Genomic DNA, 13193 nt, shown 5'->3' on the forward strand with positions numbered 1-13193 from the left:
GTTTTATGTCTTATGTTGCAGTATTCTCATCCTCAATTTCTGTGGATTTCCTCTTTGGATTATTACATATTATTTCCTTTAACTTAAATTATTTGTGTTGATCAGTTAACATCAGTTTTGGTTTGGTTTCTCCACCTATAAAATTACCTACTCTGTCATATACAAAAATTGTCTGTCCTTCAATCTATTTTTCTCTGTCTAGACATTCAATAAATGTATTCTGATTGTGGTGATAATTTTTGAATTATGTTTCTTTACTAATTGTTACTTCCATTTCCTCTTTAATCCAATACAGAGGGAATTAACCACCAAAACAAAAAACAAATTACAACATTACCCAGACCTTACAAATGAAAGCTATTTGCTCAATACTAAAACTGCACATTATCTCTGCATGGCCTTAGAAGGGTTTGAAAATCCAGCTCATACAGTTAAAAAATAAACAAAATGTTTCATTAGAGAAAAAACGAAGGCAAAAACAAAGACAAAAATGTCAAAATTCAAATTGAAAACTGTTCCTAGCTACTACATATCAAGCTGCCTATGTTTTCTATTTTATAATTCTTTTCTTGACAGACATTCATTTGCTAATCAAACCTATCATTAAAGCCAAAAATTCCTCCTAAAAACATGATTGAGAAATCAAAATATTTAAACCCACTAAAATTATTTTATTTTTCTTAAAAAAGGAGGAAAATGAAAACTCTCTCTCATGGAAGAAAGTTTTTTTTTTTTTTAATCATATTTTTATCCCTATTGTCTCTGTAAGAGATTTTCAGTTGTGGTGTCAATCACCAGAAGCCTATATTTATAGAAAATCAGCAGGTGTCCCCAGTTATTAGAATCAAGTGGGCAGAGGAACAACAAAGCCAGGGTTTGGAGCCATTTTCCTGAGCAAATTAAGAAGAGGTGCGATTTTAGTCAGTTTCCTTCTGGGACTGCTCGTGTTTAATTACATTAGTGGCACTTGACATTATAAAATGTTCTTTTCTTTCAAATATGACCTTCTATCATCATTAGAAAATGTCAAATATAGTGAAGTGTTTTTCCGACTTCTTTTTCTTCCTGATATCATAGGAGAGAAAATGCTAATGAGTTTGTCATCCTGAAATTGTGTCAATACCCCAAACCGATGCAGAGGCAACATGGTGTTGGTTTATATTAGCTTAGGTTTACTTTTTTCTTTGCCTTTGGAGAGGAAATTTCTGCTTTCTATTTTTTACCCTTCCCCTGATTGATGCAATTTCTAATTCTCCCTGAGAGCTTTTACGTGACAACTGCTTCCAATTAGATTGTTTCGGAGTTTAAATCAGAATGGTGTGGAAGGTCCTGCCCCTTGCTGTGCCTTAAGTGCTATCCAAAACCTTCTTCTTCTTCTTCTTTTTTTTTTTTTTTTCTTGAAAGCTGTTTTGGTCCCCTTCACTCTATTTTTAAATTCTGATACATAATGGATCTCCTACCATAGGGTTTCTGTAACATTTCAATCAAGCTGTAAGGGACCTTGATTTCTGCTCTCTCAAAGATTACACAAGTGTGAAATTCTTGTGTTTTATAACACTAGAACTAGTTTTTTGTTTTTGTTTTTGTTTTCTGTCAAAATAAAATTAACATCTTATGAAAGGGGAAGCTGTCACTGGAAAAGGTCAAGAAGAGAAAGATAATGTCATAGTTTTCCAACACAACATTATTCAGTGCCTGTGTTGAGTAAGTGCTTGACAGGAAAGGTCTACGTCACCATTTAACAGTGCCTCTGCTATATTGGTTGTTTTCTTCTATTGAGAAATTACGGGAAAGTTCTGTCTATTGTACAGAGAAAGTAGCAGGAATGGTGTTCTCAACCTGTAAGAACGGTAATCAATGCCAGAAAGAAAGATATTTTACCAGGAGAAAAAGAAAGCCATTTAAAGTTAATTTACAATAGGAAAAAAAAAGGTATATTTATAGATAATGTGTTCTGGAAAATATGAACCCAAGTGAGATATGGAAAAGTTTTAAAATAGAAAGGCTAGTTATAAGGGGTTCTGTTCCCTTGAGAGCTAAACTATATACACAATCTCTGATTGTACCTTGTTTTTTAAATATTGTCTTTGGGAATTTGTTCGCTAAGTTGCTTCTTTATTTCACACTTCAGTATACTGCTAACTGAATTAAATCCAACACACATCCAAGACTTTCTAAATAAGCTCAAGATTGGCTTTTTCTGCCTAATAAATTTGTATATTTGTCTCAATTTTATGTGCAGTTTATGATATCCATGTTTATATACCAAGCAAAGTACAATAAAATATTTAAACAATGGCCAGATAACTTGTATTATGTAGGCAGAAACTATGTAGCATTGCATTTCTTAGCATATTATAATGCTTGGGATTCAGCTCTTTTTATAAAATAATTAGCTAATCCTGTGCCTATTTACAAATAATTTTAAAAATTAAAATATTTAACATTTTTTAATGATTTCTAATACCACTTAGTATATTAAAGATATTAACCCTTGGTTTCTCTGGTAAAATGTGAGTGTATTTCTCAGTATATCACTTGATTATATATCATTGTGATTTTATTTTTAGCATTTTTTTTCTATATTCAAGGAATTGTCAGATTTTCATGTGGTGAAACCTATACTTCCCTTTTTGATTTCTGCCACTGATGTTCTGAAAGATCTTCCCCACTGGTTTTGCTTTATTTTTGCAATTTTGGGTACCATGCCTGTTTTCATTTTAACTCTAGAAACTTATTTCCCTAATATTACCTAATAAACCCTTTATAATCAAGACCTTATCCATGCTCCAAGAGTAGATATAATTGTTGCTGGCTTCATGAAAAGTCACACCCTTAGCTAATTTTCAACTTCCATTTCACACCTCCACATTTGCCCCAAATCATTTGCTGATTTCCTCAGCCTTCTTTGATCACCCTTCTCTGAACTTGCAGGGGCCAAATAGACTATACCATATAAATTAGGAGCGATTGTAAGCAACCCTGAGTTTGCCACTTTTAGTCAGTCCCCAGTGGAGTATAAGCATCCAAGCAGGGGGCCTTATGGGAGAGGGTCAGCATATCCAACATGAGCCTGTCCCAACAGTAAGACCCAGGAGATACTAGTTTCATTTTGATGATAAAGAAACCTGTTCTTCAGTCATCTGACACATTAGCTTTTCCTTCAAGGCCTATTAAGTCTGAGGGTAGCTGGGATGCATTCCGTGCACAAGGGAAGCATCACTTGGAGGAGAGAAAAAGGATCCAGACTGATGTCAGAAAGAAGGTAACATATCTGAGCAAAATGGTTCAAAGCACCTCGAGTACTAAGAAAGAGAAGTCAGAGCCCGGTCTCCAGGGAGTGTGGCAAAGTGGGGGAACCAGGGAGATTTGGATTGCAAGTGATATCTCAGGTCCTGCGAAGTTGGTTGAATTGAGTAATAATTTCTTGAGCTAATCACTATTCAGTATACATGACAGGTTATTTCAGTGTTGCAGCTGCCTCTGAATTTCAGATTTAACTGTTACATGCCCTCTCTTTTGCAGGCCCTGAACCCCCCTATACTTGTAAGCTGCTATCTCCCATCTTTTATGAGCCTGGCTTCCTAAAATTGTAGACACAACAGACAATATATGTTATTTATTGACAACTTTTTGTGTGCCAGGCTCTTTACATGCATTATTTCATGTAACCCTAACAAGCCTACTAGACTTAGAGAGGTTCAGTTTACAGAGGTTCAGTGGCTTGTCCACATTCCCCCAGCTATCCAATGGGAAAGCAGGAAATCCAGACCTGTCTGACTCAAACATCCATACAAAGCAGGTATTTTTATTCTCATTTTACAATTGACTAAACTCTATGCTTATAAAAGCAGGGACCTTTTCATAAATTTATATTTTCCCCAAAGTAAATTGTACTTAGTAGATAGCTTTAAATATATTATGATAGTGCTAATGTACTCTTCTGGTTTTAAACTATGCAAAAAGCCACCAATTTTGATGGGTCTAATCTTTTTATTTTCTATTGTGAGATGCTGGTTAATGGTACTTTGAGCTAGATTTTTACCATAAAAAAGAATTTTTCATAATATTGCATAGCTGCCATATGAAAATCATTAGGAAAAAGAAGACTAAAAAAGATGTATAGCTATACATTGCAAGTACAATTTAGACTCTGTTTTTGGAATCATTAATCACCTCCCAAAAGATGTATTGCCTTATTTTGTGAGAAATTATTATTGTTATTTTTTAGGATACAGCAGGCCAGGAAAGATACAGAACTATCACCACAGCCTATTATCGAGGAGCCATGGGCTTTATCTTAATGTATGACATCACAAATGAAGAATCCTTCAACGCGGTACAGGATTGGTAAGTAAGAGCAAATGCTCACATTAATAACAATGATTTTTTTTTCACTCATCTCTCTCTTCTTCCTCAAAGCAGTGACCACACTGCAATGTAATATGTTGTTTTATTATATACTATAATCCCACTTGTGCTTCATAACGCAAACAAATACTAACTATGCTCAGAATTGTTATTTAGGGGTTGCTAAAAAATCATTTTGGTAATTTTTCTGCATTTTGTTCATTTTCGTGCTTTGCATACTATCATTCTTAGTTCTATGGAGTCTAGTGCATTGCTTTTGATTTTTTAAAATATAAATAATAATGGCTTGGAAATTTATTAGTCTAAAATAGAGATCTGGAAACTATGAACCACGGGCCAAGTTTGCTGTTTTATTAGAACACAGCCATGTTCATGTACTTATTACCTATGACTGCTTTCTCACTACGACAACAGAGTTAAGTAGTTGTAACAGACCACATGGCCCACAAAGCCTACACATTTTCTATCTAGCCATTCACTATAAAAGTTTGCTGATCTCTTGTCTAGATTTGTTAAATAGTTTTGAGATTTTCCTCAGATTGAAATTTCAAAATACTGGGATAAAGGATAAGGTAAACCCCAAACCCTTTCTGACTCATTGCTATATCAAACTATCTGTAAATACCTCTGTCTATGGTGAGTGTGATTTGCAGCTGGGGACTTACCGTTGTGGCTAAAGCTTCCTTCAGCCTCTTCTGTCAGCACTTGCAGAGGAGAGCCAATTCCATGGTCATGATTTCAAGCAGCAGGGCTGAACAGGGCTGGTTTTCTGTGGACAGAGCCAGAGTTTAGCTAGAGCTTTGTGTGGTATTAGGTGGAAAATAGAGCTCCCACTGGTGGGACCGGGACTGAACAGACACCACATTTTAACTCCAAATACAGTCACAGCTTGTCTTATGTAAGGAAACATAGTAATACAAAGGTGAAATACACTGCATTCTTTTAAGAAAATTTTTTTTACATGATGGTATTATCTGAAGTGATTTTTTTGCATGTCTTTCAGCTCAGTGAAAGTCAGATTCTATTAAAAACTTTAATTTGCTTTAGATTTTTAAAAACTTTTGATCATTTATTTGAGGAAAAACCTATGTCTTTCTTACATCCACACACACACACATAAACATATACACTCACATACACACAATGCAAAAAATAATACCATTGATAATAGCAACTCAAAAGGGAAATATATAGCTATAAACTGAAAAAGAAAAGCTTTTGAAAAAAGCTATATGAAAAAAAAATTATCTTAAGTATCCTTTTTTTTAATAGACAAAATATGGTAAAAATGCCAGTTCTTGTCAAGTTAATTCATAAACTCAAGGCAATCTCAATTAAATACCAGCAGGTTTGGTACAAAATGGAATGAAATAGAGAGTTCAGATATAGACACACATTTATGTGAGGATTTAGTTTATGATAAAAGTAGCATTTCAAATTAGAGACAAAAGGTTTGTTCAGTTAATTGCTACACATAGCTCTGGCACACATATTGCCATGCAAAATGAACATTTTAACTTTGACTATTTCCTCTCAGGAAATGTTGAGATCCAGTGCTCTCAGGCAGAAGGTGTTCATGAATCAGGTTCCAGACTTCAGGGTCCCAAATGCTGTTTACACCCATACTTCCCACCTTCTTTTTTTCAGTGAAAGTTATATGACTACTGAGAATACATGGAAGGCTACACCGAATTCATTAAAACTGAATGGCAGTAATGCTAAGGGCCATGCTATCAGTGCCCCTGACTCTTGCATCACAAATGGTAGGAAAAGTGCCCCTGACTCTTGCATCACAAATGGTAGGAAAAGTTTAGTTCATGCCCTCCACACCATCCATCTGTAATCCCAGTTAATCCAGCTTCAGCCCCACCGAGGCTTTCTCACTTGTCCACAGACCATCTGCCCTATCTCAGTCCTCCTCCTGTTCAAATTCTCTATTTGACTCTATTTATCTATTTTTCCCTTTTGAAGTTCTGTTTCCTGTCTTCTGAGAGGCACGTTTTCTGGATTTTTCTTGTCTCTTGCTAGGACTGCTTCTCTTTCTACTCCCTAGATTTTACTCCCCTCCATCAGCCAAAGGGAAGCATACTCCCGTTTCCCCCCACTCCCTGGGCTTAGTTTCAGTTTCCTTGGCCATCCTATCTACTCATACACATCATTTATCACTATACCAGAATGCTCCCAAGTTTAAATTTCTGGCTCCAATTTGCCTCTTAAACTGCAGTGTTGCATTTCTGGGTGCCCCAAATATTTCTCCACCGGAACATCCTACTGGCTCCTCAGAATCAATTATCTTCACATGAAACTGTTTACTTTCTTGACATTATTATTTCTCTCCATTGAGACCACAATACTTTGTCACCCAGGATCCACCCTGAATCTAGTTCTAACTTTCAGCCTTTCCAATCTGGGGCAAGATGTTGCATATTAATTTTTCTGAATATCCTTTGAATCTGCTTCTGACTTTTTTTCCTTCTGTGATCATCATTGCTCGGTTTCCTCTTATTATCTTTTGCTTCTACCTTCATAGTAGCTTGCTAACTGGTCTTTTTCCCTTTAGATTTCTTCCCATGCCAATCCATCCTGTCCCACTGCTGCTATAAGGGTCTTCTAAAAGAACGTGATCCTAGAGATCATAGAAGACTCTTGCCCAAAAGTCATGACTCACCATAACCTCCTTAATTAACTGAAACTTTCTTGGACTGACTTTCAGACACACCATATCATGAAGCCACTATATCTTTACAGTCTCATTTCTCACTATTCTAGAGCCAAACTGTACTATTTACTTTTTCTGGAACCCAACCTATACTGTCCAACTTTTTTGGATGTTTTGTTTTGTTTTGTCTTCATGGCTCCCTCTGCTTTGTATATCTTTTCTACAATCTTCCATTCCACCTCAGCCAGACATCTAAGTCTGTCAAAAACCAACAAAGCCCATCTATAAATCAACATTTACTTACTCATTTTTTTCATTCACAAATATATAATCATTGGTTTATGAAGAGTTTTTTTTATTCATTTAACATTTATTGAGCACCTATTCTGTGAAGTCAATCTTCTAGACATTGGAATTTGAACCTATATCAGCATTTTTTACCCCACTTAATGGATCCACCCTCATCCAGTTGTCTGATATAGAAATCTGAGCACTGCTTTTAATTTCTCCCTTTTTTACTCATTACATCTCATTGACTACCACATTCAATAGTTTTGACTTTCTGAATGCCTCTCATTCCTCTGTTTTGTTCCTACTGCTACTGTCTTAGTCCAGACTGGCATTAGCTTTTTAGAAGCCTTAGCATTTAGCACCTTAAGAATTTTCTATCTTGTCTTCTTACTGTCAAGTTCCACTCTCTCTAAGTCATCCATCATACTGCCATCAGAGCTAATGAACCTTGACATGTCTCTCATCTTAAAAATCAAATCTTTAGTAATGTCTTATTACCTACATTGGAGATTCTGGGAACCCACCTGGATCACTGTGAAGCTCTGACAACTGAAGAAGTAGAGAACACATTCACTCTGGACATACTAAACCAAATCTCCAGTGACAAGTACTGGCATGTATATTTCAAAGCTCCACAAATGATCCTGAAACCCATTTCTGGTTAAGACCATTGATTTAGAATGAAATCCAAACTCTCTAAGGTGGTAGAAAGTGTAGCCTCCACATATCTATTTCACTAACATCATATACTACCATTCTCCTCCACTGATCCTGTGTTTCAACCAGACAGAACTTTTCTCAATTTACAAATGTTCCATCCTTCTAATGTGTCCATTCCTCTGCTAAGAATACCGTCTCTGCTATCCTTTCAAATTTGTATTTGCCTTTTGAGCCCAGATCAAATAGCAGCTTTTCTTTGAAGCTTTTGAAGATATCAGTACCCTGTTTCCTACCCATACCAATTTCTATTCTCAGTGGACAATACTATTCACTCTCTTATCTGTGTGTCTATGCTACCCGAGCACTTATCCAGACCACATAAAGAACCTAGCTGACTCTGTTGTTATTTGATTATAGTTTGTCTTCTGTTTTGGACTGTGAGTTTATTAATTTTTTTCCCCTTGTACTGAATACAGTACAATCCTATAAAAAAAAATTTCTGAATTTTTGTTTTGGTAACATATACATAACTTAAAATTTATGATCTTAACCATTTTTAAGTGTAGTTCATTGGTATTAAATACATTCTTATTGTTGTGTAACCATTACTATAATCCAACTCCAGAACTCTTCATGTTACAAAACTAAAACTCTATATCCATTAAATAATAACTTCCTATTCTCCCCTTTTCCCAGCTACTGGCAACCACTATTCTTTCTACCTCTACAAATATGACTACTCTAATTACCTCTTAAGTGGAATCATATAGCATTTACCTTTTTTGACTGGCTTATTTCATTTAGCATAATGTCCTCAAGGTTCAATTCATGATGCAGCATATGTCAGAACTTCCTTCCTTTTTAAAACTAGTATTACATTGTATGTATATTCCACATTAATCCAATATATATATTTTGAATGAGTGATCCAAAGAACCCTAGAGGATCACATACTTCCTTCATCTCTCAACAAAATTATAAAATATTACTTCAGTTGGACACAGTTTGGAATTACTGGTTCTATTCTTCTTCCCAACAAAAGATTTAATACTGTATGACATCTATGACACTAAATACATCTATGACACTAAAAATATTCAACTTTTTATTATTCTTAAGTATAGATTTGTATTAAGTTACCAAAAGGTTATAAACTATTTGTAGAGAGACTTTGTGTCCCTTACTTAACATAGTAACTAACACAAAACGGGTTTTAAAAAAATTATTCTTAATTGAAAAAAAATCAACTCATCAAAAACCTTGGGACATGTTTAAGTAATAAAAAGAGACTTATATAATAAGAAAAAAAAAAAAGAAACCTGTTTGGAAAAAAATCCAATTCAGCAGTTGAAACTTGGTTTAAATATACAGTGTTATTGAGTAGTGGTGGGAAAGAGAGGAGCTTGTTGATATTCAGTGATGACTTTCTGTAGCAGAAAATAAGGTATTCCTAAGAGAAACAAGCAAAAAAGAACATATTCTTTAAATTACTCATCTCCAAGTGCTAACCTTAAAGTAGAAAAAATACAGAAAATTATTATATATAAAAAAAAATTAATTGAAACTTATTTGCAACTAAAATTTCAAATACTCTTGCTAATAAAATGCACTTCCATTACAGAAGAAGTAAAGAAAATCCTTGTTGGCTGTAATCTCAGTAAAATTCTTAAACTAATTATATGGAGATTTAGATTAAGTCCTATGTTTATTAAAATTTAATTACAAATTCTAGTCTGTTAAGAAGGTAGGTAGAAAATAGCAGCAAGCTACCAAATTATTTTAAGGAATAAATAAATAATGGAGGCTGTTCCTTTTTTGAAAACACATTAGACTGTGATGTGAATTTTCCAATCAAATTTTATTTGAGAAACTAAAATAAAAATATCCTCATTAATTTAGCCAAATTCCTAAGTTCTATAAAATTAGCACAAAATGAAGCTTACTATGAGCTTATTTATAAATTTATCTTTAGTCCATAATTTTCAAAAAAGAACGTGAGGAAGTAAAAACAAAAAATACATATAATCTGGTTAATAAAGTAGGACTAGAGAGTAATTCCCAAGAATCAGGAGATAATATTGTTTTAGCCCTTGTTCCCTAGAAATTGGGTAGAAAAGCTTAAGTGCTAATGCTTTATTGGGAAGCACAGTTTCAGGGAAGCAAAAATGAGAAAAGAGAGCGCATCAGGGATGAAGGGGGAAAGAACACTAGGAGGCATCTTGCAAATTTATCATCACTTTGGTATCATATCAAGTGGAACTGACCATTGATCTCATGGGGAACTTCTTCAAAGAGACTATGTGATAGAAGGGAGAAGAATTTTCCCATCAGCTCTTGTTTTCTATGGGCTAGATGTTCACTTCTAGGACTTTAACTCCTCAAATTTCTAAGTTACACATGCATAGATGACTCATTTCAGTAGCAACAGGGAAGCTTCAGTGTGGGAGGCAAGAGCTGTGTGCCATTGGCCTGAGGTGAGCTACTTTGGGTTATGCTCTTGTTTCGTTGATAACAGAGGTGATAGTTGAGCAGAGCTCTTACAGAAGTGGTAGGCAGGAGGAATGGAACAAGAGGGCAAGAGCCCTTCAGACAGGTGAGTCCAAGAGGATCTGAGGGGGTGCAGAAAAGGAATCTGGTAGAGAATTTAAAAACTTATAGAAATCCATGAGATAAAAAGGATTATTGTATTTAAACTGAAATTTAGTTCTGAGACTCATTGAAACCAAGGTGAAAACCAAGGCCAAAAGAAAGAAGAAAAAAGTAAACATGGTATATTATGCAGCTCTCATTATAGGAAAGAGAAAAAATACCATACTAATCCCCCAGGGCAAAGAAAGTTTTCTTTGAATTAAATTCTGATGGAAATGTTCTTTATTTGGGGCACATTGGGCTTATGTCAACAATGGCTTTTATAACTAGCATTAAAAAGACCTCAAGACACTCCTTTACTATCCTTCAAAACATAAAAGACAAACATTAGAGCATGTTCAGTAAAGGCCCCTGTGAGAGGCTAGACAAGTATAATCCAAGCACATAGACTTCTTCTGGTCTCAAACAATCCAAACATTGAATGGTAGCCATTCAAAATAATGCATGGCTTCCATGCTACCTAGACTGTATTCCCTAATTATCATCTTTTGTCTTATACCTTAGATAGACAGCAGTTTGAGGTTATGCTCTCTGAAGAGAGCCTTGGGTACTTATATTACATCCAATAGTTTAAAAACTAGATCCTGATGTTGTATTATTATGCTTGTTAAAGTCTTCTCAGTTTTGAATTTCTTTCAGTCCCTTAAACTTCTCACACCTCTGGGTTTCTCTTTCTCTGGGCCTTTCCACCTGCTCTGCCTTCTATAAGAAACTACATCCCTCCAACCTCCATACAGTTCAAACAAATTTATTCTCAGACTTCTGCTCTCGGCTCGACCATCATTTCCTCTGATAAGTTTTTTCTAGTACCAGATTTGTTCAGTTTTTCCTGCAGTAGGATCTCAAAACAGCACCACCGGCATATGTATCTTATAACATCGTATAGTGCTTATTTAGTTCTCTGTTTTCCTGCTGGGTTCCAAGTTCCCTGAAGACAAACAAGGACTGTGCTTGTCTTCTTTATTGACTAAATAATTCATCGACTAAAAAAAATTCATCTTTATACCCCAGGGCCTACCCCAGTGCCTGGTGCTGAGTGGCTGCCCAGGAAATATTTATTGAATGAGAGAGTGAAACCTCCATGGAAAAATACATTTATACTGAGGTTATCTGAATTGATTGGTGTGTTTTGTGAGAAGACACAGAAAAGTAAGGTGGCTGTAAGCAACATATTGGAAGGTGCAACCAAGTTTACAGCATCTTCTAATTTGTCCATGTGGTGAAAATGTGCATAATCATGGCCGGTAACTAGATTAATTTTCTAGATCCCCATTTGCTTAAACCGGCAGTTTGTAAGGAGAAAACTGTGTAGAATTATAAAGTCAAGAGCAGTAAGTTAGTGGCTCCATAATTTTGACAAAACAGAAGGTACCTCTTTTTGAAAGCAAATTTTTCGGTGCTTTGAATCTTACAATGGACTTGATTTAAGAAATAAATGAATTATTAGAGAGCTAGATAGATTTTAGTAGATTTTAGTAGTTCTAGAAACACAATATCACCACTGAAAATTTGACGGCCTTTAAAATGTTTCTGAGATGGGTCGTGGCCAGAGATTTCCTGGGTCTCAGTTGGAGCATGACCCTGGGTATATGAAATTTGGATCGATTGTCCAGACACTTCCTGAAAGTCTAGCACTAAGGCTCAAATGTCTATACATACTGCAGTGCATTTTAACTTGTCTTAAAATCTTCCTCATTCCTGACTTTAAACTTGTTTGTCTTCTAAGTATGGCCTGGCCACAGGCTGCTGTATTTCCTGTAGGGGAATGTCATTGGCTTACGTCCTCTCACCTTATTTATTTACATTTTCCTTTATTTAACACAATGAGGAACTATAAATATAAAGGTTGGCTTTTTTTTTCTTTTTTTTTTTTTTATAGCAGAAAATCTGGTGAGCAGATTGATGTCTTTTAAAAACCACCAGACTGAGGATAAAAGTCTGCCACCATCTTCCCACCAGTTTTAAATAATTCATTTCTATGACATTCAGGATACCATTGCAGATATGCTAGAACTAGAATGAGATTTTGCCTTCAAATATTCTCTCCCTTTATGATCCTCTCTCTCTCTCTCTCTCTCTCTCTCTGTCTCCCCGTCCCTCCCCACCCCATCTCTATCTCTATCTCCTCTCTCTCCAAACATATATAATGGTCTTAAATTAAAGTAACTTCATGTTAAATATGAAAACTCTCTATGATGAGAGTTTGCTAAGCCTTCGTTCGGGGCTGCCTTACCGCGTTCGAGGGTCCTATCTCCTGTAGAGCTGGTCCTGTCACAGCTCAGAGGGTCAGTGGTAGGATTAGAACACAGATGTCTGACCCCCAGTTTTAGCACCACCCCGCACTGGGCGTGAGGAGTCGCTCCTCTCCATGGATCTTATGACTACAATTCTTATCACTGCCCTGACCCAGCCAAAAAACGTTTTTCTTGTACAGATAACACAACTTAAACTGAAGTTTGTATTTAGAAGTTATATGGTTCCTAATCCACAACTCCTTCAAAAAAACTAAAACAAAAACTGAAAAACACCCTCTTCCCTCCATTGTCTTTTCTATCTCCATTGT

At 35.5% G+C, this 13193-nt stretch overlaps 1 protein-coding gene across 2 annotated transcripts in view; it reads left to right on the plus strand.

The window, feature by feature from the left end:
* RAB3C (RAB3C, member RAS oncogene family) overlaps positions 1 to 13193 on the plus strand; it is a 233697-nt gene that overhangs the window by 102513 nt on the left and 117991 nt on the right. For both annotated transcript variants that reach the window (XM_039869985.1, XM_039869984.1), the window contains exon 3: positions 4232 to 4350. In XM_039869985.1, the coding sequence (XP_039725919.1) occupies positions 4232 to 4350 (119 nt within the window). The remainder of the gene's footprint in view (positions 1 to 4231; positions 4351 to 13193) is intronic.

This window comes from Pteropus medius, unplaced genomic scaffold, assembly GCF_902729225.1.
Source record: "Pteropus medius unplaced genomic scaffold, Ma_sr-lr_union100, whole genome shotgun sequence".
NCBI lineage: Eukaryota > Metazoa > Chordata > Mammalia > Chiroptera > Pteropodidae > Pteropus > Pteropus medius.